Below are 23,935 nucleotides of genomic sequence, written 5' to 3'. Positions count from 1 at the left end.
AAAATCAGCCAGTGTAATCAGATAATCACCTCTGTAAATGTACATCATCAGTTTACTGTTGAGGGAAAGAAAATGCAAATGTGAAGTTAGCTTTTTCTTTCTTTCTTACTGACAAAACCAGACTAGTTTCAAACTGGTCCTCTGAGTCAAAATGTCAAACCCTCGGTATCACCCGCAGTCAAAACCTGTTACTGGAAGGTTTCAGACGTTTATTGTGATCCATTTGAAAAAATGTTTTACAAAAGGTAACATTCAATTTTTACACCAATTCTTTAAAAAAAAAAAAAAAATCACTTAAAATAAGGTTTTGATACAACAAATTCAGTTAACTAGGTAATGGCTTCTATAAACAATGTGAAAAATAAGATAACATACATGTAAATGAATGCTATAAACATGACGACAAACTGAGGAAGGGATTACATTAATTAAAATAGAATTTTAAAAAATAAAATAAAATGAAGAACAATGGCATGATTGTTTTTTTTTTTTCTCTCCTTTGACAATGTGAGTAACATCTGGTCTGACTTACATCACGGAGGACTTATTGCAAAACTTAATTCCGGCATCGTCCGCTGTTCGACTGGAATGTTCGATGACGTGAGCGCCCCCTGGGGCTCATTTGCTTTTGTTGCATCTCAGTTTTCCTCCACACAGCAGTCGTGCATGTTTCCCTTCCCGTCAGAATCATCGTGTGGCTTCCATTTAGAAAAAAAACCCAAAACAAAACACCCAGGTGGTAAAAAAAAAAAGACACTGAAAAAAAAAAAAAAAAACTAAACAATGTGAATTTACAACAAAAATATTTAAAACAAAAAGTTGTGTTTTGAGGTGGAGGAGCACCTGGAAGCGAGTGCTCAAAGTCGCAACAGAGGAAACATTCCGTCCAAAGTGAGCAGACGCTGGAAGAAGCCGAGTCGCAGCCGCCGCGATCCTGCTCGAGTTTAAACCTCTCGCTCTGCTCAAAGCAGCGCCGCTCGATGATTGGTCAACGGCTGCTGTGAGGTCATTAGAAATGAAATTTAAAAAAAAAAAGAAAATTTAACCCAAAGGCCTCGAACGCACCAGACGTAAGCAAAAAAAATAAATTGAAATGTTCTTGGTTTGTTTATGGGGGAGGTGGAGGACAGAACTTATTTTTATACTGACTGTGAGACCAATTTATGACATAAATGGTGGAATAAAAAAAAAATTGTACATAAAAAAAAAAAAAATGTTAAAAAATTTCAATTTAAAATTGTTTTAAAAAAATGCAACTTCTAAATTATTTTTAAAATTTAAATTTTAAATGTTTTGTAAATGAAAAAAATCAGAAAGAAGGGCTGTAGGAAGATGCTCAATAGGTGCTAGTGCTTCATATGAGAAAACTAACTTCGATCGTGATTGGTTGACGCGTTGGTTCACAGCATGAATGTTTAGCAACAAAAGAAATGTCAAAAAAAAGAAAAAAGAAATAAAGTTTGCCGTGATCCGAGAAAAATATGTCTCTTTCTGTAATATTTACATTCTGTTCGAAAATATTGTGTCCAAATGCCATTTTCCAAATTCTTGCACCACCTGTGCGTTGAGGCCTTTGCGAGAAATTGTTCTAAAATTTTAAATAGGGAATAAAAAGTTCCACTCGTGGCAGCAGCAGCAGCCAACAACAGTTGGCTGCATCCGCAGCGCTGCTTCTCACAGAGCGACCAGGTTGATTTTACCCCCCTCCCCAATCCCACTCCGACTTCCCCCCCCCCCCTCCCAAAAAAAAAATTCTAGTCATTCTAGAGAGGTTTACTACTTCCTGTTCTCTCTGTCGGACACTCCACCCCCCCTGTTTTTCATCGTCACCATTTTAACAAACACATTTTTTTTATCTCCATTACAGTTACATCATCTGCAAAGCTTAAAAAACACATGCACCTCCAGCATTTTATACAAGAGTATGATACAAAATAAGGCATTTCGTCGTGTTGAGTATTCATGTTGAGTGTTAATGCATGTTTACACGCGCGTGTGTGTGTGTGTGTGGTGTGTGTGCGTGCGTGCGTGCGAGTGTGTTTTACGCGTGTACATAGTGACCACATTTTAATGTTATCTCTTTTTTTGCGTGTCTATAAAGAGACCGCAAAAAAAAAACATAGTCATGATAACTCTTACTTAAAATATATATATTTGTCATATATTTACGTATATATTCATATGTAAAAAATAAAAACAAAAACAAAAAAAAATAGGTAAGAGTGAAAGAGAGAAGCCCCCCTGGAGGTCCCTGTGATTGGCCAGTTCTCACAAAAAAAATAATAAAAATAAAAATAATAAAAAGAATTTCGAGCCCCGCCCCCCTGGGTCACCGTCTCACTCCATGACCTCGGGCGCCACGGTGACCAGCTGCAGCGGGATGTCCTGGCTGCCCACCAGGTCCTGCGGCGTGGCCGTCTGCAGGATGAGCGTGGTGCCGTCGCTGGTGATGACGGCGTCGGCCGTGGGCGACGACACGGCCGGAACGCCTTTCTTGTTCTGGTGAGTCTTTATGTGTTTGGCCAGGTGGTCGCTCCGCATGAAGCGCTTGGAGCACTCTGTGCACACAAACTTCTTCTCTCCTGCGGGAGGACACGCGCACAAGGCTTCAGGTTAGCAGACAAACTCGGGGAGGGGAGGGGAGGGGAGGGAGGGGGCGGAGTTTCACCTACAACTCTTAAAGAAAGAAACTGGGTCGGTTTTCCGAGAGTTTTCTCGGACTGGATCAGCGCCCAGTGGGATGGGACGGTGTAGAGCAGGGTGGGTTTTGAAAATATGACAGAGAGGCCAGTTTTTCCATAGGAGAAACAAATATATGATGGGATGTGAAGATAAGGTGTTTTATGTCAATTAAATAATGAACAAAAGCGATCAAAATATGTCTTAGAAGCCCAACCGTCTTCAGCTCTTCATTGAAACGCCCCTTAAAACACTGGAAAATGTTTATACAGCTATTTCATTACTTAATTACTATTAATAGAATTTCTTCAAGCTTGGCAGGCCGGATTAGAAAGTTTAACGGGCCGCATATGGCCCCCAGGCCGTAGTTTGCCCATGCCTGGTGTAGGGACTTGCTGCGCGATCGATTCCTTCGATCAGAGGTTTTCAACCTTTTTAGTCACGGCACATTTTTTTACATTGGGAAAATCCAAAAACACGCAAGCAAGCAAAAATATTATAAAATGACACCTTGTAGCCAAATAATGACAACATCGTCTCCTCATCTATTTCTACACTTCTTCTAATTCTTCTTCTAGTTGATTGACCTTATCGATCAATTCACCATTAATTGATAAGAGGCAATTCTTCCTGATAACCTAAATTTCACAATGAAAAATGTGTAAGGAACACCTTAAATAATGTTGCAGGTCCAATGTGACCCCTCTACACATTAGAGAACAGTGAAAACACCTTTATCCTCTTACTTCAAGTTGACTTCTCATGGGTCACATTTCAGCTTTTCTTTAAAAGTTGCTTAAAAGGAACTGACGGTCAGCATCTACACTTAAATTGCTCTTCCCTGCCACTAAACTGTTATAATGCTATTAACTACCCGTGTAAGAAACGTTCAATTAATTGTGAGTAATTGTGACTAATTTCATTTCATTTCATTCGATCGATTAAATTCTTAGTCAACGATTAATCAATAATCAAAGTTATCATCCCCTGAACAAGACACATTCACATTAAGAACAAAAAAAAAAAAAGAAAAAAAAAAGAAAAAAAAAAGAAAAAAAAATTCAGCCATTGGCCCCCCGCCCCCGGTGGGTGTGACGGGCAGTGTGTGGGCGTGGCCTCACCTGTGTGCGTCCGCCGGTGTCTCTGCAGCTCGTCGCTCCGGGTGAAGCGCTTCCCGCAGAACATCCAGTTGCAGACGAAGGGCCGCTCACCGCTGTGCCAGCGCAGGTGGGCCCGCAGGTGGGACGTCTTGCCGTAAACTTTGCCGCAGCCGACGATGTGGCAGATGTGCTGCTTCTTCTTCCCCATGCCGGAACCTCTGTGTGACGCACGGGGGGGTGGGGGGGGGGAAGAGAACCGTCAGAGGCTTTTTGCCTTTATGAGACGCTGTTTCGTCCGACACTTTCAGAAACGTTTTGCTGATGCAAACGGGGGTTTTAACGGGTCGCTGCAAAAAACCGAGGATGTTCCAGAACATCAGCGACGTCCCGTCTGAGTTTGGACCGGAGCTCAGGAGGCGGGACTCACCTTCCTCCGGACTCCTTGCAGTTTGGGCAGGTGCACGCCACCCGGCGTAGCCTCTTGCCCTCGCCGCTCGGCGCGTCCATGTCGTCGTCGCCCATCTGAACACGCAGGTTGTTGAGGTCGCTGGGGTTCAGCGTGGAGTCACCGCTCAGCTGCCACTCCTCCGAGTCGGGCTCCTCCTTTATCTGGATACCTGGGGGCCGGGCGGAGAGGGGGCGGAGCCGGTTGGTCGAGCGGTGAAATGGTAACCGGCCTGCACTTATGTGGCGCTTTGCAGCGCCTTCACGCTTTACAGTGGCCTCTCATTCACCCGTTCACTCACATTCATTCATTCATTCACTGCCGTGCAAGTCGCTGCCAGCGACGCTTGGAGCAAATTTACGGTTCGGCGTCTTGCCCTAGGACACAACAACAGACTGACGGCCCAACAACTGCTGTGCTGTGAGCTCAAGTGTTGCCTACCAACTGGACTGTTTGTGTCCTCCCCGTGCGCGTACTGAACCCCAGACTGCGACACGGAGTTCACCGTGACCGTCTGGAGGTTGGGCAGGCTGACCTGGCCCGTCTGGCCCAGGGGGAGGGTCTGGACTGGGGCTAAGGTCAACTGCTGGGCCTGGCCCTGTCCCTGGGGCAACTGGAGTCCCTGGAGTGACTGGACGCCCTGAACCTACAACAAAAAAGGCACGATGCGAGTTAGCAGGGAGCTTTTTCACGGTAGGGATGCCAGCGGAGCGGGGGGGGGACGGGGGAACTGCAGGTCACCTGGAAGGTCTGCCACTGGATCTGTCCCGTGGCGGTGACCGTCTGGGCCTGGATGAGGAAGGTGCCCGGGTTGACCAGCTGCACGCTCTGCAGCGTCTGACCCCCCGCCGAGTTCAGGTCCTGAGCCTGGCCCACCTGGGCCTGAGCGTCGCCGGACAGATGCAGGATGGGCTGCGAGATGGAGGTGGCGCCAGAGGACGACACCTGCGGAGGCAAGACCACGGTGAAAATCGAGGGGGGGTCCGACGAGTCCAGTTTAAAAGTCTGAAATCTTTTAACCGATTCATTCAATCACTACCGCGGCGGTCATTTCAAATCAGGCCATCTTCAGCAGATGCACATTATGATGGTCAAATATTTAGAAATGTAAAAAAAAAAGAGCGAGTGTCTGACTCAGATGGCTGCTGCAATACGTTAAAGATATAGATTATAGCAGAACTAATCTTCCCAAAGCAAGCAGGGATTAGAAAGCATGAGTTGAAGAGCACATCTACTTAAAACCATCATCATCAGCTGAGCTTTCTTTCATTTAGACACACACACACACACACACACACACAAAAAAGAAAAATCATCATATCTTCATGACTATTGAACCAATAAGAACAAGCATTGGGCACTGAGCCTTTGCACTTGTGCAGGATTACAATGGGAACTTTGACTGTCTGGATTCAATTTTGCCAAGGGTTTAACAGATTCAGACAACCAATATGTTTTTTGTTTTTTTTTGCACTATAAACACATTTTAGCAAGAAGGAATAAAACGCTGTGCAACAGATGTGGCCTGAATCCACAGCTACAAATCAAACGCAGTGGTTGCCTGCGCCGAAGCACTTGATGTCACTCCAGTTTCTTAGACTCCTGCGACCCGACAGCCTTGTTTTAATCAGTCCACCCCGCCCCCACCCCCGTCAATGGAGAGAAACGAGCATCTGACCTGGATTTGCTGCAGGTGATTGTGGGAGTTGTAGTTGGCTGAGGACGAGGGGTCCGACACGCCCGCCGACACGGCGGTGGCCTGGGTCAGGACCCCGGTGCCGTCGATGGTCTCGGGCAGCGTGGCGCCGCCCGAGGACACGGCGCCGGCGACGCTGGTTGGCACGTAGAGTTCCGGGTTGGCGCCGCCGTCGCTCACCGTCACCAGCTGCTGCTTGCCGCCCGAGTCCTGACTCTCTAGCGTTTGGCCGCTCATGATCAGCTGACCCTCGGGGGTCACGCCGGTGGCGATGGGTACCGTTTGCGCCCCCGTCAGCCCCAAAGACTCCAGATCCAGACTGTTGATGGGAACGAATGTGATGTTGCCGGGCAGCCCGACGGGTACCGTCCCGGTGTACGCCGAGCCTCCGGCGATCGGGACGCCCTGTATCGACTGTACATGACCCGCCTGGGTCAGGAGGTCCGTGCTCGCTGTGGTGGCGCAGCTGATCCCCATGCTGCCGTGGCTGCCGTCCTGCAGGAGCTGGATGTGGCCCGTTCCGTCATCCATGGCTTGCGTGGGGAAACTTGTGAGCGAACCGTCTGCGTTTTGGATTTGGGGGATGACCTGCGGGAAGGAGCGGCGGTTTAGATCGGAGCGGAAGCAGCTGCCGCGTCCCAAATCTGCAGCCGTGCGTCCCCCCGCCCACCCACTTTCCCTCTTACACCCACCTGATACTGAATTCCCGACACGCCGTTGGCCGCGACCTCGTTCCCGGACGCTGTAACGTAGATGGGCTGGCTGGGAAGACTCCCGATGGGAAGCACATACTGCCCGTTGGACGTGACAATGCCCGAGTTTGGAATGTGAACGACACCCTGATCTTCCTTCCCGGTGGAGACCGGCGTTAGAACTTCCCATCGGTCAGAACCTGTCAGCTGGATGGCCGACATGTCTGTGGTCTGGTGTTGGTGGGGGGTGGGGGGGAGAGGGGTCAATCAATCTGTGCCACATTTCCACAATCCAAAGATTTATCTCAGCATTTTTTTTTTAGATTCAGCCTGCCTAGGGAAAGAACACCCACGCTGGGTTTGTTGCCCACTAAAACAGGTACTATCTGCATGATACATCAGAGAGTCGGCATTTGTCCCGAAGCATTAAAAGAAAAATGCATGGACGATAATAAAAACAGCCATTAGGTAGATGCAAGCAGCAACACAAACAGAGAGTAGATAACAGGCTCAGAACCGGTTGAGAGCACGGGGTGGGGGATGGGTAGCTAAGGCACAACAACTGAAGCATTCTGCTTGAATATGGACGCCGTCCAGATATTATTAAATACACCGGGCTTCTCTCACTGGCCGAGGAACAGCGGCTATCTTCGAGCGAGCCGACCCAAGTGACTAACTTCAGTGTCCTACCCACTATGGGCGGGTTTTCCAGGGGTAAAGTGGGTGGCCGTTATTGAGGGGAACACAGGAAGTGTACCGCTTTCGCCCCATGCCATCTAAATTTTAAAACGTGTGAAGTCCATGCTCTCAAAAACACAACCAGCACTCGAAAGCGAGCGAGAAAGACGGGCTAGAAAATGTCGGATACCTGTGTTTCCGCCGCGCCGGCGTTTTGCAGAAACTCGCTTTGACTGCTGTCCACGTCCGCGGACGCCATTTCTCCTTGTTTCAGAGGCTGCTCTGGCGCTAGCAGGGAGAGAGGGGGAAACTCAGCAAAACTCTGTAATCCTCAACTTCTGCCTGCCAGAAAAGCCCGCAAAGCATCCCCACTCTCCAGTCCAAACGGTGCCGACTGCGAAATTCAACTTTGCAGCGGAGATTCTGAAGCAGTTGAGGCCCAGATTGACTGTTTACTTTGTGAACTCCGCGGCTAGGCAGCTAGCGCCGTTAGCTACCCATATCTAGCTAGTTAGCACTCGAGCAAAAGATAAAAAGACGCAGTTTGCCTCGCTGTAGGTTGCACAAACTCACCGATTAGTTCCACGCTTCGATGCGCTACGTGTTTACGTACCAGTCATAGCGTGAACGGTAATAACCGGAAGGATTATCTGATCAACTAAACTCCAAACATGATTATTTTATCAAAGGCGGGCTAGTGTTGATCGGTGAATTCGGGTCGATTTTTTTTCTATTTTGATTGACGGTGCGGGAAACACAAAAAGGTGGGACTAACAGGCTTGACCGTCTAATTTGCATCACATTACAGGACGTCCCGCCCTTCTTCTTTAACCTGATTGGCTAATGGCGGGATTCCCTAGACCTGACTGGCTCACGTGAATGTCAATAGAATTTTATGGTACGTGTATTTCCTGTTTGTCGAACGACAGCGAGGACGGAGTGAAGTTGAACTCTCGTAAAGATACTTGAAGAAGTTAACTTAATGGGCACTCAAAATTACATTTTTTTTGAAGAAGAAGAAGAAAATGTCAAGCTTTTAAACATGGGAGCCACTTTATGCTAAAAGTTATTTGAGCTCTAATCTTAAAGAACTGACATATCTGACTAGTATAGAGAAAGAATCACGGGCCTCAAATCAGTTTTTTTTTGAAGAACAAAAAACAAGAGTTCTGTGATTAAAGTCTTCACGCATATCTGCCGACTAAACCCATTTAATGTTGCAAAATGTGATATGGTGTGGAGGCCAAGATAGACAGTAAGTGAAAGTTGCAACAAGATTCCACACTTTGGAAACGTATTAACTTGAATTATCTCCTCAGAAAACAGGCGACGTAATTTTAAATGCACGATATTTACTTTCTTTCAGTGGGCCGGAACATTTAGCTCAGTTCACCAAGAACAGTCGGCTCGTTCCACTCCTGAACAGCATTTCATTTTAGCCTTTACCGTTTATAATACAGCAACATTGAGGGCCGTTTCGACTAATGGTTCGTATGTGTACGTATGTATCACTCAGATTGTTGGGTACATTCTTTGTATGCAATGCATGTCATTGTATTTGCATTCTTTCACCCTTTAAATTCTAAGATATCATAGAAGGGGCAAATCTGAGTTGCATTGTCATTTCCCAAATTAAGGGGAAAAAAGGAAGGGCATCGGTTGACTCCCGCTCCCCCCCTCCTACATGTTGTGGTTTTGCAGTGTTTCATTTCATGATAGCATATCATGGAACAGTCATCCTAAAGAGTTTTGGCCAAATCAGCGTTGGGACCATTTACAAAACAAAAACACAAGTGGTTGATTTTTTTAAAAGCCTATTTTGGTGATGTTTGTAAGCGTTCACCTCATACCATATCATACCGTAACAATCCAAGACATTGAAGGTTTCATCTGGCGGAGAAAAAAAAAATCAAAGTTGTAATGTGTTTGTCTGCTTTTATTGACACAAGAATATTGATGAGGATGGTGCGACATACCACAGATTTTTTATTTCATCAGTCAATCTATTGTGCAAGATGGAAAGTGAGCAGGAATACAATGATGCGTGTGGAAAAAAATGACATTCACACGTGAAGGCGGAGAAAGGGTAAAAGTTCAGAATGCTTTTTGCAGAAAATTTTGCACTCTCGCCTCATTTCAAGATTATCTCTCACAGAACAGTCATTCTAAATCAAATTTGGAACTCCCAGACCTTTATCTGGAGGCTCTCCGAGAGGTGAGTTTTTTTTTTGTAACTTTTCCAAATATAACTCAAAATTAAAACCTATGAAAAACATTTAATTTGGATGTTTGGCCAGGTTTACCCAGACATACCAGCTTATGAGTTTTTAAAATAAAGCCATATCCTTGAGGAAAGCTCAGTTGAGGCCTTAAGGGCAACTCGGACCGAGTGTTCAAATTTTTGTCCCATACATGCAACATCCCACCATTGTTGAATAGGCCTCTGGCAATGACCCAAACAAAGGTTTCTTACAGACATGGCACTTAATTAAAAAAAAAAAAAAAGTATCAATAATGTATATTTCTTCAGTAGTGTGACAAGATATTGGAGCCACTTCCCAAATAAAATGTTCACATGTCACAAAGAAATAATTCATTCAGCAAGTACAATGTATTCTATTTTGTTTTATGTATATTGCATTGTGTGATTAAAACAGATCCTGGTCCAGAGAGGGGAAACAACCAGTTCATTGGTAAACATCCAAACCCAGGAGAGAAATATGAAAGCCAGCAGACAGTATCGCTCTTTTAGGGCCTTATGAACTGAACTGTACGGTGAGGTCCCTCAAGTTTTGTTTTGTTTTTTTGCTTATGGTTTCTTCTTCGGTGCATTGGGTGTGTTGAATTTGAAAAAGATAATGTCTCCATCCTCCACAACGTAGTTCCTGCCCTGCTGTCTGTATTTTCCTGCAGCCTGAAGCAAACACAACACATTTAGAGAATGCTTTGAGGTATTCAAATTCTTTTGTAAAGGGTATTTGCAAAGTTAATGGCATGAACACAGGCGTACGAATGAATATAAAACACACACCTTGACCGCGCTTTCACTGCCTTCCTCTTTAAAGTCACTGAACTTCATCACCTCAGCCATGATGAAGCCTTTCTCAAAGTCAGTGTGGATCTTTCCAGCAGCTTGAGGAGCTTTGGTCCCTTTCTGTTGGTACGAAATAACAAAAGTTATGTAAAAAATATATATATTTTTTTAAATGAGTCCCCCCCTCCAATGACAATCAGCTCCTAACGGCACTCACTCTGACGGTCCACGCTCTCACTTCATCTGGTCCAGCTGTGAAGAAGTATTCCAGCTGAAGTGCTGAATATCCGGTCTTTATTATTTTGGTCAGAACACTGCGAACAAGTACATCAAGAATTAAAGTGAGGGCAAGTAGAATTGAATCCCAAATTAGCTAAACTTCAACTAATGAAGGCCACGTGAATCTTTCTTTTCCTTGAACTAAGCTTAGCTTGTCCCACCTCTGCGTTTTTTGCTCCTCGCAGTATTTATTCCTCTCCTCCTCCTCCATGTCCAGCAATTTGGACTCAATAGCACCACTGACAGGAATCACCATAGCACCAGGGTCATGAGCATCTACCCATTCCTTGATTTTCACCAACCTATAACACGGCAGCAAGGTGTAATTACTCTTCCTGTTCGCAGTTACAAAACAAAAAAACAATAATTGGGCCATAAAAATCAAACCAACCACTTGTTCTTTTTTCTGATGTAGTCTTTCTCTGAGAGGTTAACAAGGTAGATCATGGGCTTTGATGTCAGAAACAGGTATTTGTTCAGCACATCGATCTGCGGAAAAAATATTAACGGTTTGGTTTTTAGCGAAAGAATATCTCTCTCCCCCAAAGTTCTGGTATTAGGGTAATAAAGTATAATGTAGTGAGCTACAGCCCAACTCCCCAAAAGGAATGGTGATATGGCAATGGGAAAAACCTTTTCAACAGAAAAGTCGCCTCGCATCACACAAGACGTTTCAAAATAAATACCTCTTTGTCGTTCCAGTCGTGGTAAAACCTGACGTGCTTCTTCTCATCAACTACCCAGTTCTTTATCTTACTCATGATGTCCTGTGAGTAGAAGAAGCGAGTTGTAAACAAAACCAGGTCGACAAGCTAGTCGGTCACAAATTAACCTTTGCTGCCACAAACATGAGCAAGGAAACACTGCAAACCACGCGTTGGAACTTACACGTTCAGGTCCAAGTTTTTTGTCCCCTCCTCTGCCAGCAGTTTTATCTAATTTATCAAAAATCGGGTCGATCATTTCCTCATCCTTAAGTCGCAGCTCCTCGTGGATGATCTCTATGTCCCTAACAGGGTCAACGTTTCCCTCCACATGAATGATATCCTCATCGTCGAATGCGCCTTTGATACACAAACATTGCAGGATGACATCACAATGCCACAGAAATCGACAAATTTAGAAACTAAAGCGTTTTGCCAATTTAGCAAGACAATTCAACCTCGAGGTTTTGCAATAGATCTTAACCTGTCCTTTGAGCACCTGTCTTGTCAGTCACATGTTTTTGTAAAAAAAAAAAAAAAAAAACAGCTGCAAAAACAACTTACGGGTCATGTGAAAGATGGCGTCGCAGGCACTGATGTGGGAGAGAAAAGCATTGCCAAGTCCCTGTCCTGAATGAGCTCCCTTCACCAGACCCGCAATGTCCACAACATTCAGGAAAGCCGGAACCTTGCTAGAGAGCCAGACAAGGAGGAGATGAGACAGGAATGCAGGAATGTTTGACAGCTGACACAGACTGACAGAGAGACATAAGTTCACTACACACACCTGGCTGGTTTGTGGTACTGGCAGAGGAAGTCAAAGCGATCATCGGGGACAGGTACCCTGCTCTCGTTTGGGTCAATAGTGCAGAATGGGAAGTTTTCTGCAGCAGCTTGACTTTTGGTGAGCACATTGAAAAATGTGGATTTCCTGTGATGGATAAGGCCCGAGAGGAACATGTCAATAGTTGTGCAGTCACTCACAACACAGCATAGGGTGCCGCCCTCCACCAATATACATCCAGCACATACCCGACATTCGGTAATCCCACAATTCCAATTTTGAGAGAGGTTCCAAACCGTCCAATCAATGTAGGCTGCTTCGGTGCTTCTGCCTTTTTCGGGGGCATCTGTGTGAATTAAAAATGAGTGATTCCTCGTGTGTTTGGATATATCAAGTGTAAACACTACATTCGTGTGTGCAGGTTGAAATGTTACTCGCTCGGCGCTCCTCCCGAATTATTGAACTCCACTGAAACGTGGACAGGCAGCCGCTATCCTAACGCTCATTCAAACAGCATGCTAACGTTAGCTAACTGGTCTGGCACCACTCCTGGCTAAGTGTTAGCGAGAATGTATGGCTACGCTAACGCATCTTTCCCGTTTTCTATACGCAGCGTGTAACAGAAGACAGTCTGGTTGGAAATAGTTAATTTAAGTACCTTCAAGCCTTTTAATACACTGCGGTCTGCGTGGTGTTGGCCCCTCACAATCTGCTCCCACTAGCAGCTCGGGTAGAAAGGCAAGTTTCACAGCAAACCGGAAGTATTTTGACGAGAGCCCTCATGTGATTGGCCGCGCAGCTGTGCCTGTCAAACGGGAATTTTTACATATATATATTTTTTAAAAAAAACATAAATAAATAAATCGAGCTTGAATGGTTTCGATAGCGCTAGATATAGCATTTAGTTCGTTTTGGATACACTTTCCCTACTGATTTTCAGCGAGTTCATCAACGAGTTCTACGCTCGAGCTCGCCATTTTACAGGAAGTATTTTATTGACGAGCCAGTCAGCTCAACCTGAGCTACTACAAAAGTAGAATTTAAAGAAATGATCCGTCAAAAATAGGAATATACAATAAATGTTTTAGTTGTAAAAAGCCACAAAACGGATACCTTTGCCCCTTTGCTAATTATAAACATTTTATTCACATTTATTGCAATAGAGGTTTTCCTAAGCAAAATGCAAGATAACGTGGGACACCAGAAAAGAGGGATTACCTACAGATCGATCCTTGAATTGAAATATTTATGGTAACCACCAACGCACCCACAAAACAATAACAGATTTAGTTGTTTTGAATACTACTTTTATAATGAGCTACTTCAGTGGTACTCGGTGGGCCTTTTAACCATTTGTAATGGTATTTATATTAAATCAATTTTCCATAGAATCACAACATTCACATGAGAATGCACAATTTTTATTTAAAAAACAAAACAAAACAAAACAAAAACCGATACAATACCGGAAGCATTCCTATACCACTGCAACAGCAGACAACAAAAACAAACAAACAAAAAAATGAGTAAAAAATAAAAACATGGCATTTTAGACACTTTAAACAGTAAACGCACATACTGAAATTTTAAGAAACAACAACTATGTACAAACAGAAAAAAAGAGAAATTACTAAATCAAAGTCACTGGAAGGTTTGTCAAGCTACTATAAACAGATTTGTTTCATTCTGGTTTGATTGCCATAACTGAGACACCCATAGTTGCTGTACAATACAACACAGTGGGAAATAAGTTAGTAAACCTCAGAAGCAATTTTGACCTTGAGCCAAGTCAGCCAACTAGTGAGCCCATTTCCACACACACCTATTTTTTCTCCCTTTGCACCACGATCAAATACATATGGCAACAATCAATATATTCTCTGTCAGTATTGACGGACGGCAGTCGTATGGAGTTTTTTTCCACCCAAATCTTAAACACAAACATGAATTCAGCAATCCTTGTACAAATAATATGCTAATATGTAATGTTTCCTGCACAACACTGTAGCCAAGGAAATGTCAACCTGACCACCTTTATGCTTTAAAATGACCTCGGCTTTTGGAAATTAATTCCTGGAGTACGAGAACAGGACAACTTCATCCAACCCAAGCAGAAGTGCAGAACTTGTCACAAAGTCGTCTAAAGTATCTCAGTAGTGACCTGTGAAAAAAAGGACAGAGGTGAATTGCATTATTCTTTTAAAAAGATGTAAATCTTGCAAACAACTGGCAAAGATTGTAACAAATGTGTTGTTCAAACATACGTGGCGAGTAGGACCGTGATCTGGATCGCGAGCGGTATCCTCTGCTGTAATAAGGAGATGGAGATCTGCGTCTGTAGGGAAGAAACAACAAGTCTTAACCGCCAGTCTTTAATTTATCACGATGCAAAAACAGCAGTCTGAGGTTACAATATTTTACATAGAGGACAAAGAAGCACTAATTAAAAACACCTGTATGATCTGTATTCGCGATCATCATAGCGATCATAGTCTCTGTCGTAGCCACGGTCGTAGCCTCTGTAGTTGTCTCTGGAAGAGTGACGTGAAGAACCCCCACCGCCACCTCCACCACCGCCACCTCCGCTGCCACCGCTGCCACCACCACCCCCGCTATTAAGACACGTGGAGAGAGGGGAGGGAGTTAAAAAAAACAGTTGGCTGATGTCCTGGGAGATATTCTATACAGTTGTTTCTGGAAAACGTGGACAAAGAGGGGAACTTACTATGTCGGACGTCCCATGTAGATTCCAGGTGTGGGGGTGTGGGCTCGTTTTGTAATGGAGAAATCTACCCGGATCCGTCGACCATCCAGTTCCATACCATTAGCATGTTCCTTTGCCTAAACAACAACAACAACATTTCAATTAAACAATCTTCATGGTTCAACTTTCACAAGGATTTAAAGTTAAAACAACAAAATAAAAAGCAGATTTTCCCTACCTCCTTTGAGTCCTCGCAGTTTTCAAAGTAGACAAAGGCAAAGCCTCGTGACCGCCGCGACTGTTGGTCATAGACAATGTTGACAGTGTTCAAAGGGCCATATTTGGAGAAAACTTCCCTGAGATCCCTCTCAGTGGTGTACAGACTCAGTCCAAACACACCCAGACAGTTGTTCGGGTCAGGGTTTGCCTAAGAACAGACGTATGAAAAGAGGTGATTATATGTTGAAACAAAAATGACAGTGTTTTTCTGTGGTGTGTAGATTATTTTCCAGGCAAAACTAGTCAGGGAAATCTTGACAATGCAGAGGAAGCACTGGATGCGTACCCGGTTGCCAATGTGTCTGCGACGGTTTGACATGGGTGAGCGGCTGTGGCTTCGACGGCGACGCCAACTACGAGATCTGCTCCTTGAGCGTCGCCGGTGGGAGCGGGAACGAGAGCGCGAGTAGTGCCTGCGAGAACTCCGGTGGGAACGGGATCTGTGGATGGGAACACATTCAACTCGACGTGAATAATGTGTATCGAATTTATATATGATAAGTGCATTTCACTTGGAATGAAAACGACTTATCTGACCTGGATTTTGACCTGGACTGGGAACGAGACCTGGACCTCGAATGCTGGTAGCCATCTTTGGAGTTGGCGGGTGAGTTACTTTCGGTCCTTGTTGATTCCTGTTGCCTGGAATCCTGAAAGACCAGCCACTTAAGTAAGAAAGTGTAATGCCGTGCTTAGCCAACAAGAATGAAGGAATAAGGCAAGTATGCCGGGCTCTTTACTTGGCCAAATTAGAAAGAGCTCACAAAATTCAGAGATTGTACAAGATGTAATTTGGAGATAAAAAAAACAAAACAAAACAAGGTATTTCATTAGCACTACATACATAGCTCTGTTACAAATCAATTAGCTGAGATATAGATTGAACAAAAAGATTGAAATAGAGTTTTTGATACAGTGTGGAAAAAGTATGCATGCTTAAGAGAAAGACAGAGGATGAAATAAAGTAATGTATATAGCAGGCTGATAGGGAGTTACTCATACCCTGGTAATCTTCTGATTCTTAACTTCACAACTTCTTTAACTTCATTACTTCAAAACAACCCTTCATTTCTTCTTTCTTCTCTTTGATTTAACGACTTCTTTTCCTCCTCTTCCCCAATTTACCATTACAACACTAGCAGCGGTGACAGATCTTGATAGCTTCTTTTTCAGCATCCAATACATTAGCATGCATCAACACCATCAGCTGCAAATATTAATAACTTCAGATCTGAAACGTCTTCCGCCTTTTTCTTTCTTCCAACCTCAACCTTAACAAAGATAAAAACAAGGGTGATGAGGCATGTTGTGTTTCTGTGAGAACCAAGATGCACAAAATAAACAGCAAAATATGGAACACAGTATTGATTCTTTGAAAACACGTTATATACTTTCATTTCACTTGCGCTGAAACGGTTTTTGAGGTTTAAAAAGACATGTTTAATACGCGACGGCCATATTTCGACTTCTGTGTGGGCCACATATTCTACGATCGATTGAAAATTAATTTCAGAAGATTAACACTTGAATGTAGACTCTTTGGATCATTAACTCGTTGACCGAAATAGGAGTAGCGGTGCAGAATTATTATGGTCCGATGTTACTTTAAAACACACTGCGAAAATCTGAACCACAAATACAGGGATCGGCTAACTAGCTAGCTCGCTAACCTGGTCTTGCTAAACGGCTTTCAATTCCAATAAACAACTGGTGACCACCTAGCGCCACGACTCACCTGCTCCGTGAACTCTCTCTCGTCGTCGCTCATTTTATAATGTCTGAGGATGTTTGTAAAATAAAATACACTGAGCCTCTCCGAACCAAATCCAGCAGAAGGCCTGCAAAAGCTGGCTACTGCGGCACACTGGGAAAGGCGATCGCTCGGCTCGCGCGCCACCTACTTTACGTTCTTCTTCGTCTATTCCATCCAGCCACAAGCTAGTGAACCAACGAAGAAGAAAGTTGTCGTTTCCGTGAAGTCGTCGTGTGCTTTTTATTTTTCAAAAACAAACTATTAAATAACAAGATTAAAAGGACAATTGCAAGAGTAATTTCAACACAGTATACAAAATTGTATCTACTATTAATTCGTGGTTTATTGACAAAGTTGAACGGCAAAAGAATAAAACAAGAGTTTATTAAATATCAAATCAATTTGTAAGGTTTTTGCTTGTTTGTATTCTGTTTGTTGTTTTGTCTGGCATTTTGTTTTAAGAAAGTATTTTTCAATATTGTTGATTGGTTTAATATGTATGTGCTTCAATATTTAGCAGGTGAATTATGACAAAGTGCTAAAAATAAGTCAAAGCAAAAATGCAAACCTATATTAGAAATCATATTATGACTTATCAGCATATACATTATCATAAGATGTTAAAATGCAATTCATAAAAACTGAAGAATTAAACTTTAACTATGAAAATTACTTTATTACAGAAGAAAAAAAATCACATCTTAAGGCATGAGCACACATGCATGTTTACAGTAGTTTGTTCTGTAATATGATACTGAAAATAGACGTAATAGCGCTAGCTAGCCTCTTGACATAGTTAAATAACACAAATAAAATAAAATATTGCTTTTTGTTGGTATGGGGAAATGAACCAAAGACAAAAGTATGGGCAGAAACAATGCAAAACAAGAAGCCCACACACTTCCCTATGCATGCTTGTACTTAACTGAAAAGGGACTGGAATATATAATTTCAATGTAATTTTACCTATCTCTAGAACCAGTCTCATAAATAAATCTTAATTGCATGAGTTACTGTCGATTACAATAAGAGCATCCAAATTGTGAAACTCAAATTACAAACAATCCCAGGCCTGCAGAATCTAATTAATACAAGAAATTATCTTTGCACATGAACAAAAAATGGCTCAAATTAGAGCTCCGTGTTTGAGGACTAAAGGCACTTAAGGCTGAACTTCACACTGTAAACCTTGCACGTCTATTTAAAAAAACAAACAAACACAAAAACATTCAGTCAGTAGTGCCAAAGCTTGTGTAAATAATACACATAATACATCCTGATCCTGCCTCCAAATACAACTCAGAGAAAATGTAATTATATATGCCCCCAGAAGGTTAAAGAGACATAGTCAACTCTGAAGACAAATGTTTCATTTCTCCAGCTCAAGCAGTCAGAATGGGTTGGACCCAAGTCTCATTATTTGGCCCATGCATTCCTCTTCTAATTGCTGATGTCACTGTACACATGATGTGATAATCCAGCCGAGACAGTCTGTTTTTTTGGCCAAGATCTTCTAAAGCAACTTCTGATTAAGAATTTCCCAAATCATTAACTTCCGGAAGAGCGGCATGTGGCACTGTAGAAGAGGGAGAGAGGGAGAAATAAAGGTCATGTCTTTATTTTCAATATTGAATTTATTTGACTCAAAAAGAAAATATTTCACATCAAGTTCACATAGAGTACAAACCTGCTTAAAAGTGAGAGGTCTTCCTTTTGCAATGTAGTCAGCATATTTACAGGTGAAAACGCCACAATCACTGCCGTTTTTCTGCTGTGGAATCTCCTACAGAAATGGCAACAGTGCATAAACTGTTAATGTTAGACAGAAAAAAAAACAATACAAGTGTTGCATACACCCATTAACTTCACTTACACTGGCTCTCAAACTGCCAATGGTCCACTTTGTGCCATCAAGCTCTACGCCCTTCTTGGCCTTGTGCTCATCTTTAAGGTAACGCCTGTAAAACCACCACCAAGTTCATCAGCGTAATTCATTTTAAGAAAAAATTGTGATGGCCAGTAAATTGAGGCACACTTACAGGAGAAGACCACAGATGTCATCATGTCTCTGGCCCATTGAGTCATATGATTTGACTGTCTTTGACTTCAGGTCAATCACCTGAAAGGGAGTAATAAGGTTATGGGTTGAAAAAAAAGAGAGTGAGCACTGAGATTTGGGATTTATGTTGAGACTCAAATATTGGAATTTCCATGCAATAAGTATGAAAGATTTGGCAACCACTGTTCTGACTCACAGCCAATGCCCAGTGCACACCCAGGTGCAGAGGAACCATGATGAGGTCGTAGAGAAAGAGGTCGACAGCCTTGGTCCAGCGCTTCACCGCAGCATGTCCTTGCACATGGGCTCCGCCTCCACCACACAGCTTGGGGAAGAAGAAGGTGCTGAACGAGTAAACCTTTAATCCTGCTGCCTCACTGAAACTTCGCTCCATGACCAGGGAGAGGTAGAAGTTCATCACCTTTGGTGGTGGTGGCAACAGAAAGAGGATATGTAAAAGATTTAAAAAAACAAAAAAAACAAAACAGTATTAACTGCAGTTTGAAATTTAAATTTGGGCAAAGGAAGACATTCACTTCAGTTTCTGGCTAAATATTAACGACTTAAAAAAAAAAAGAAACCTTTTTCTTAATCATGACTATAAACTGTCTTTGCTCTCCATATGCACCTCATCATTGAGCCAGCCTCCTTCCTGTAATGTGGCCAGGTCCCTCTGGGTAATGCGTAATTTGAAAGCTGCACTCAGGACAAGGTTGGGATCGCTCTGACACAAGGCGCAACTCACTTCTGCCATCATCTCCTGCAAACACATTCATTTAACACATTAAAAAAAAAAAAGCATACAATAAACTACCAACGCTTAATTTGACTTAGCACTGTCAATATCACCTTGGTCAACCTTGGTATGTCCTCGCCACTGTATCTTTGGTGGAGCGTGTCAAAAGAATGTGTCTCAGGGGGAACGAAAGCTGGAGTCTCTTGGTCTACAAGCTTGAGACGAGTGGCAACTTCTGTTGAAAGGTCCAACTCTGCAGCTGGTTTCTGCTAAAACCCAGATCAGGAGAACACGAGTGATAAATTGATCCGTTCACCCTTTGGTGCACTACAGTTGCGGCTGTTGCCCGTCATGAGTTCATTGACTACCTTTGTACATTTGGCAGGGTCAGCCCCGTCAACGGCTTTACTAGTTGTCATACAAAAAGGCAAGCTGCTCCTCCTGCACAGAAGAATGCAATCAGTCTGCATGAAATATACTTTATGCATCCATAATCGTGTGTGAATTTTGCCAACCTGTCCTTGGTTGTAGATGCAGTTCTCCATGTGAAAACACTTGGAGCAGCTGTGGAAAAAAAACAAAATGGTATCACCAGTGCATGTATGTGCAAGCAGCATATTTGAGCTCATCTAATAGAAACTCACTCATGAAGTGAAAAATGTTCTTATTTACAAATGCATCTGCATCAATACTTACAATCATTTTATACAATTACAACATCAACAAACATCACTCTGACAACCCATGCAGGTGAATATTACCTGTGCATCCCATCTTCTTGGGAACGGATTCAATGGTTTTTTGTGAGGGAGGAGTTCTGAGGTCACATACGGACTCACTGGGTGCAAAAAGGAAAGAAAGAAAATGTTGAAAAAACACTTCTTCACCATGTCTTCAATGCATCCTAGCAAATTACTGAGTAATGAATATTGCCCATACTTTTGTGGTCTTGTTTGGTTAAAGGGAAGTGGTTGATTTTTGCTGTATTTCTCCGTCACCATCTCCAGCAAGCGCCTGTAGTGTTCCTTATTGTTCTGCTTTATGGCCTGAAGACAGAGAGATGACCTCATGAGCCAATAACGATACCAGTATCTGCAAGAATCAAATCTGTTTGAAATGTAAGTGACAAATGGTGGGGTGGGGGGCACATACTGTAGTCCTACCTCTTCTACTGTCAGATTAGGCTTGAAACAGCGACTGTGCCCAAAGCCACTGGATGTTGGAAAAGAGTGAGCAGCGGCCAGCCTGGGGGCAGGTCTGGAGGGCAGCGGTGGGAAGGAGCTTGTCTTGTCCATTTCTCTTCCCCTGTCAGTGAGTCCTGCAGGCAGCGCTGTCAAGCTGGATTGCAGAATGTCATGAATGTTAAACGGAATCACAATGTCAAGCACAGTATTAAGACCAGAAGCTCTTGCACGGCCGCGAGACACTTGCCTGTATTTTCTTATCGATGGAGGTGGGGAACTCTGAAAGCAATTCTTCCCACCCCACTCATTCGCTCTAATGACCGGTTTACCTGTGGAGAAGAAGGAAAACAATTAACAAATGACAGGAGTCATACAACGAGAAGAACATGTGTTGATGAAAGTGTGTTAAAAGGCCACAGTCAACAGATCACATGACCCTTGCCACTTACTCATGCTCCACTCAGTACTGGTAAGCCAAGAGGTGTGGAGCTCATCTATTCCCATCAGAGTAATGGGCTGGATGAAGAGGATAAATATGAAAATTAGTGCAAATTATATGAACTGTCACAGAATCACACTTTGTCCTTAATTTAAAAAATAAATTAAAAAATTCTTGATTACATTTTATCCTTTGACACAAATAGAATTTTATTAACTGCTTGACTTAAACGTGCTGTATGCAACATCCTTTCGCTGCTAAATGTCATAGATTTTGTAACTAGACATCATGGTCAATATCAAGTGACAATGTAAGTACATAATACTGCAAGATTGTCCCTCTAAACCGTTCTTGTTTATTGTTTTGTTCTCTTGTAATTCAGAAATTTGTCAACAATACAAAGAAAAGGGAGTTGAAAAGAGAACAATAAAAAGGAAGGAGTTGAACGTGAAACCCATCGCTGCTTTGCAAATTTATTTGCATACAACCTTCAAAAACTGGGCTGCACTGTGGGCATAGGTAAATCAACTGTATCCGTGTTACCCACTTTCTAGTATTAACATTATTGCACCACGATAAGCAAGTACAGATGTTAACATTTTAAATAGACAACATGTATGAAATTGAAATAATAAAAAAATCAAACAAACCTGTGACTCTTCATAAAGTCTGGCCTTCTCACTACGGGTCTTCAGTGGGTTCCGCAGCCTGAGGAGACCTGCTACTCCAGCGACAGTCTTCTTCACAAAACTAATGACCACATCTGATACAAAGGAAACCACACATCAGCAACAGTCCTTGTTCGTTGATCATCTTTTGGCGCGGCGTGAGGATCCTCTACAAGAAGTTCAACGTACCACGTTTGCGTCTCTTCACCTCCACCTGGTCACCATTGCAAACGCCGTCTGCCACATCGACGCTGCAAGAGGAAAAGCGAAGCATAACCCAGCATTAAAACACTGTGCAACAACTTTCAGTTGGTTCGGTCTCAATGACATTACTCCAGCTAGTGGGAGTTGTAGTGCGTGGAAGCTAACAAATCCCTGCAATTACACGTTAGAGGAATCTTTAAATCTAAGTTGGCGTTACTGGATTCAAAATGGTATGTGCATGTCATTATGAAAATGGAGAACAAATATTTTGTTATTCATTTCAGAGATGTTTACTCGGACTTTGAAACTACGGTGCCCAGGGAGGAAAGTGATGGATATCTACAAGCTTGTATCACATGACGTCAGCTAACAGTTAGCCAATACAGCAACATCGTTATTTAAAGGGCGGTCTGAAGACAGCGCCACAACAAGGCGAAGTAATAATTAACACCTGGGATTAACAGTGGTAACTCTTCACTAATTAGTCGGTCTGAATATTACTCAGTTGCCCGTCGTACAGGTGACTTGTGTCCTTGTAGCAGGGCTTGTTGCAGGGCTAGTCGACCATTAGCCACATTATTCAATTGAACAGTGGTTCACTGCGTTAGCCGTCTGGGGCCAGTTTGCGATCATTTTTAAAAATCAGCGAACAGCACACTACGATATGTGCATGTTCACTCCAACAACCGACCTTTGGTAGTTCCGTTTCGTCGGTCTGCCTTGGTTCTCCTGAGCCTGAGCTCCCGCTTTCCAGCCAGGCGGCGTGGGATCCTCTCCACTGACGTGACTCCTGCTGGGCAGCTCGGCTGGCTTTGGGCCGGTCACGGGCTCAAACAGCGACGAAATTCCGTCAAGCACCCATCCATACATCCCAGACAGATACGACAAAATGGTGACGGACTCTTCTACGCGGGCCAGGACTAATCTAACGACCACTAGACAGTTCCCCCAGCAAACTACGACACATACAGAGGGGGCTGATAGCGTCAGCTAGCAGCACGGACGCGCACAGAACGTGCCTCAATTTAGTGTTTACGCTTCGCAGACGACAAACGTTTTGAGCACCGCGGACACAAAGACGGGTGGAGACCCAATTTGAAGGGCCAAATCACGAGGTGACATGTCGGAGTGACCGTCTCAGGCCTACGCTGACTACGGAAACAAACCCTTTATCCGGAAAGTTTCAAACGTCAGAGACACATTGGTCTACTATTGGCTGCACCAGGGTCCGTTTTTGGTTACGTAACGAGAGCTCAACTCTCCTAAAATGAACCGAATGTAAGGCTAGATTTTCTTCCAAAACAAATTTAAGTCAAATGAATGAAATGTTAATTAAATTAAAATACTAGCCCTCCAGATATGCAATTTCAGGATTAAGTACAGTAATAAAGATGGGAGTATAAATCAAAAAATATAATTTACTTGGTATTAAACACATTTACCCAAAAATTGATATTTGAAAAAGGGGTTAAAATCCTTTTATCTTTACAAAGGAAATAATTTGAAGCTGATTGTAGTGTTTTCCCCATTTTTTTTGATGATCAAAATACCCATACCTGGTAAATTTGAAACCTTTCTTGAGATCGTTTGGAATTAGAATTTTAATCTTAGTAATCAAGTCACATTACCACAAGATAACAAAAATCTAATTATGTATGTATGTGCTTTTTCGAGTTGGCAAATAAGGTGATAAGTGATAAGTAAGGCCATCTCATTATTATATAATAAACCATTGCCTTAGTATTTATCAACATATTGTGTTATACACATTCTGCAACACTTAGGCACTGAATGTGCTATTAAAATAAAAAGTAATCT

General features: G+C 43.0%; 4 protein-coding genes across 10 annotated transcripts; all 4 read right to left on the bottom strand.

Moving 5' to 3' along the window:
* Positions 1–192: 192 nt before the first annotated feature.
* LOC142883113 (transcription factor Sp3-like) lies at positions 193–8,036 on the bottom strand. Of its 4 annotated transcripts, none has more exons than XM_076017746.1 (9): positions 7,904–8,036; positions 7,481–7,578; positions 6,613–6,843; positions 5,903–6,508; positions 4,966–5,169; positions 4,666–4,870; positions 4,207–4,396; positions 3,801–3,997; positions 193–2,582 (listed from the first exon to the last, which is right to left on the bottom strand). In XM_076017746.1, the coding sequence occupies exons 1-9, from the start codon at positions 7,908–7,910 to the stop codon at positions 2,338–2,340; spliced, it is 1,983 nt and encodes a 660-aa protein (XP_075873861.1). In that variant the 5' UTR covers positions 7,911–8,036; the 3' UTR covers positions 193–2,337. The 4 variants fall into 4 exon arrangements, with proteins under 4 accessions (XP_075873861.1, XP_075873862.1, XP_075873865.1 ...); XM_076017747.1 differs by having other exon boundaries at positions 7,864–8,035; XM_076017750.1 differs by lacking the exon at positions 7,481–7,578.
* Positions 8,037–9,211: 1,175 nt separating this feature from the next.
* LOC142883116 (obg-like ATPase 1) lies at positions 9,212–12,906 on the bottom strand. The gene is made up of 11 exons (XM_076017754.1): positions 12,750–12,906; positions 12,340–12,437; positions 12,095–12,238; positions 11,872–11,999; positions 11,492–11,667; positions 11,290–11,370; positions 10,995–11,092; positions 10,765–10,905; positions 10,542–10,638; positions 10,322–10,444; positions 9,212–10,204 (listed from the first exon to the last, which is right to left on the bottom strand). Exons 2-11 carry the CDS (start codon positions 12,435–12,437, stop codon positions 10,100–10,102), a joined length of 1,191 nt encoding a protein of 396 aa, XP_075873869.1. The 5' UTR covers positions 12,750–12,906; the 3' UTR covers positions 9,212–10,099.
* Positions 12,907–13,490: 584 nt separating this feature from the next.
* LOC142883117 (transformer-2 protein homolog alpha-like) lies at positions 13,491–16,991 on the bottom strand. Of its 3 annotated transcripts, XM_076017755.1 has the most exons (9): positions 16,810–16,973; positions 16,200–16,345; positions 15,612–15,724; positions 15,361–15,514; positions 15,034–15,222; positions 14,817–14,932; positions 14,545–14,703; positions 14,356–14,426; positions 13,491–14,252 (listed from the first exon to the last, which is right to left on the bottom strand). In XM_076017755.1, exons 2-9 carry the CDS (start codon positions 16,263–16,265, stop codon positions 14,242–14,244), a joined length of 879 nt encoding a protein of 292 aa, XP_075873870.1. In that variant the 5' UTR covers positions 16,266–16,345; positions 16,810–16,973; the 3' UTR covers positions 13,491–14,241. The 3 variants fall into 3 exon arrangements, with proteins under 3 accessions (XP_075873870.1, XP_075873873.1, XP_075873871.1); XM_076017758.1 differs by lacking the exon at positions 16,200–16,345 and having other exon boundaries at positions 16,810–16,991; XM_076017756.1 differs by lacking the exon at positions 16,810–16,973 and having other exon boundaries at positions 16,200–16,803.
* A 491-nt stretch (positions 16,992–17,482) lies between these two features.
* Positions 17,483–23,301, bottom strand: senp2 (SUMO specific peptidase 2). 2 transcript variants are annotated; one of them, XM_076017751.1, is made up of 17 exons: positions 22,809–23,301; positions 22,103–22,164; positions 21,896–22,008; positions 21,256–21,322; positions 21,054–21,135; positions 20,786–20,960; positions 20,562–20,668; positions 20,384–20,460; positions 20,138–20,186; positions 19,991–20,063; positions 19,736–19,891; positions 19,515–19,646; positions 19,083–19,307; positions 18,867–18,946; positions 18,701–18,785; positions 18,515–18,610; positions 17,483–18,403 (listed from the first exon to the last, which is right to left on the bottom strand). In XM_076017751.1, the coding sequence occupies exons 1-17, from the start codon at positions 22,985–22,987 to the stop codon at positions 18,341–18,343; spliced, it is 1,821 nt and encodes a 606-aa protein (XP_075873866.1). In that variant the 5' UTR covers positions 22,988–23,301; the 3' UTR covers positions 17,483–18,340. The 2 variants fall into 2 exon arrangements, with proteins under 2 accessions (XP_075873866.1, XP_075873867.1); XM_076017752.1 differs by having other exon boundaries at positions 19,736–19,888.
* Positions 23,302–23,935: the final 634 nt, after the last annotated feature.

The sequence above is a fragment of the Nelusetta ayraudi genome, unplaced genomic scaffold, assembly GCF_046127955.1.
Source record: "Nelusetta ayraudi isolate G7.1 ecotype Tasmania unplaced genomic scaffold, CSIRO-AGI_Nayr_v1 ptg000007l, whole genome shotgun sequence".
NCBI classification, from domain to species: domain Eukaryota; kingdom Metazoa; phylum Chordata; class Actinopteri; order Tetraodontiformes; family Monacanthidae; genus Nelusetta; species Nelusetta ayraudi.
This window is presented reverse-complemented; position numbering and strand designations above follow the sequence as displayed.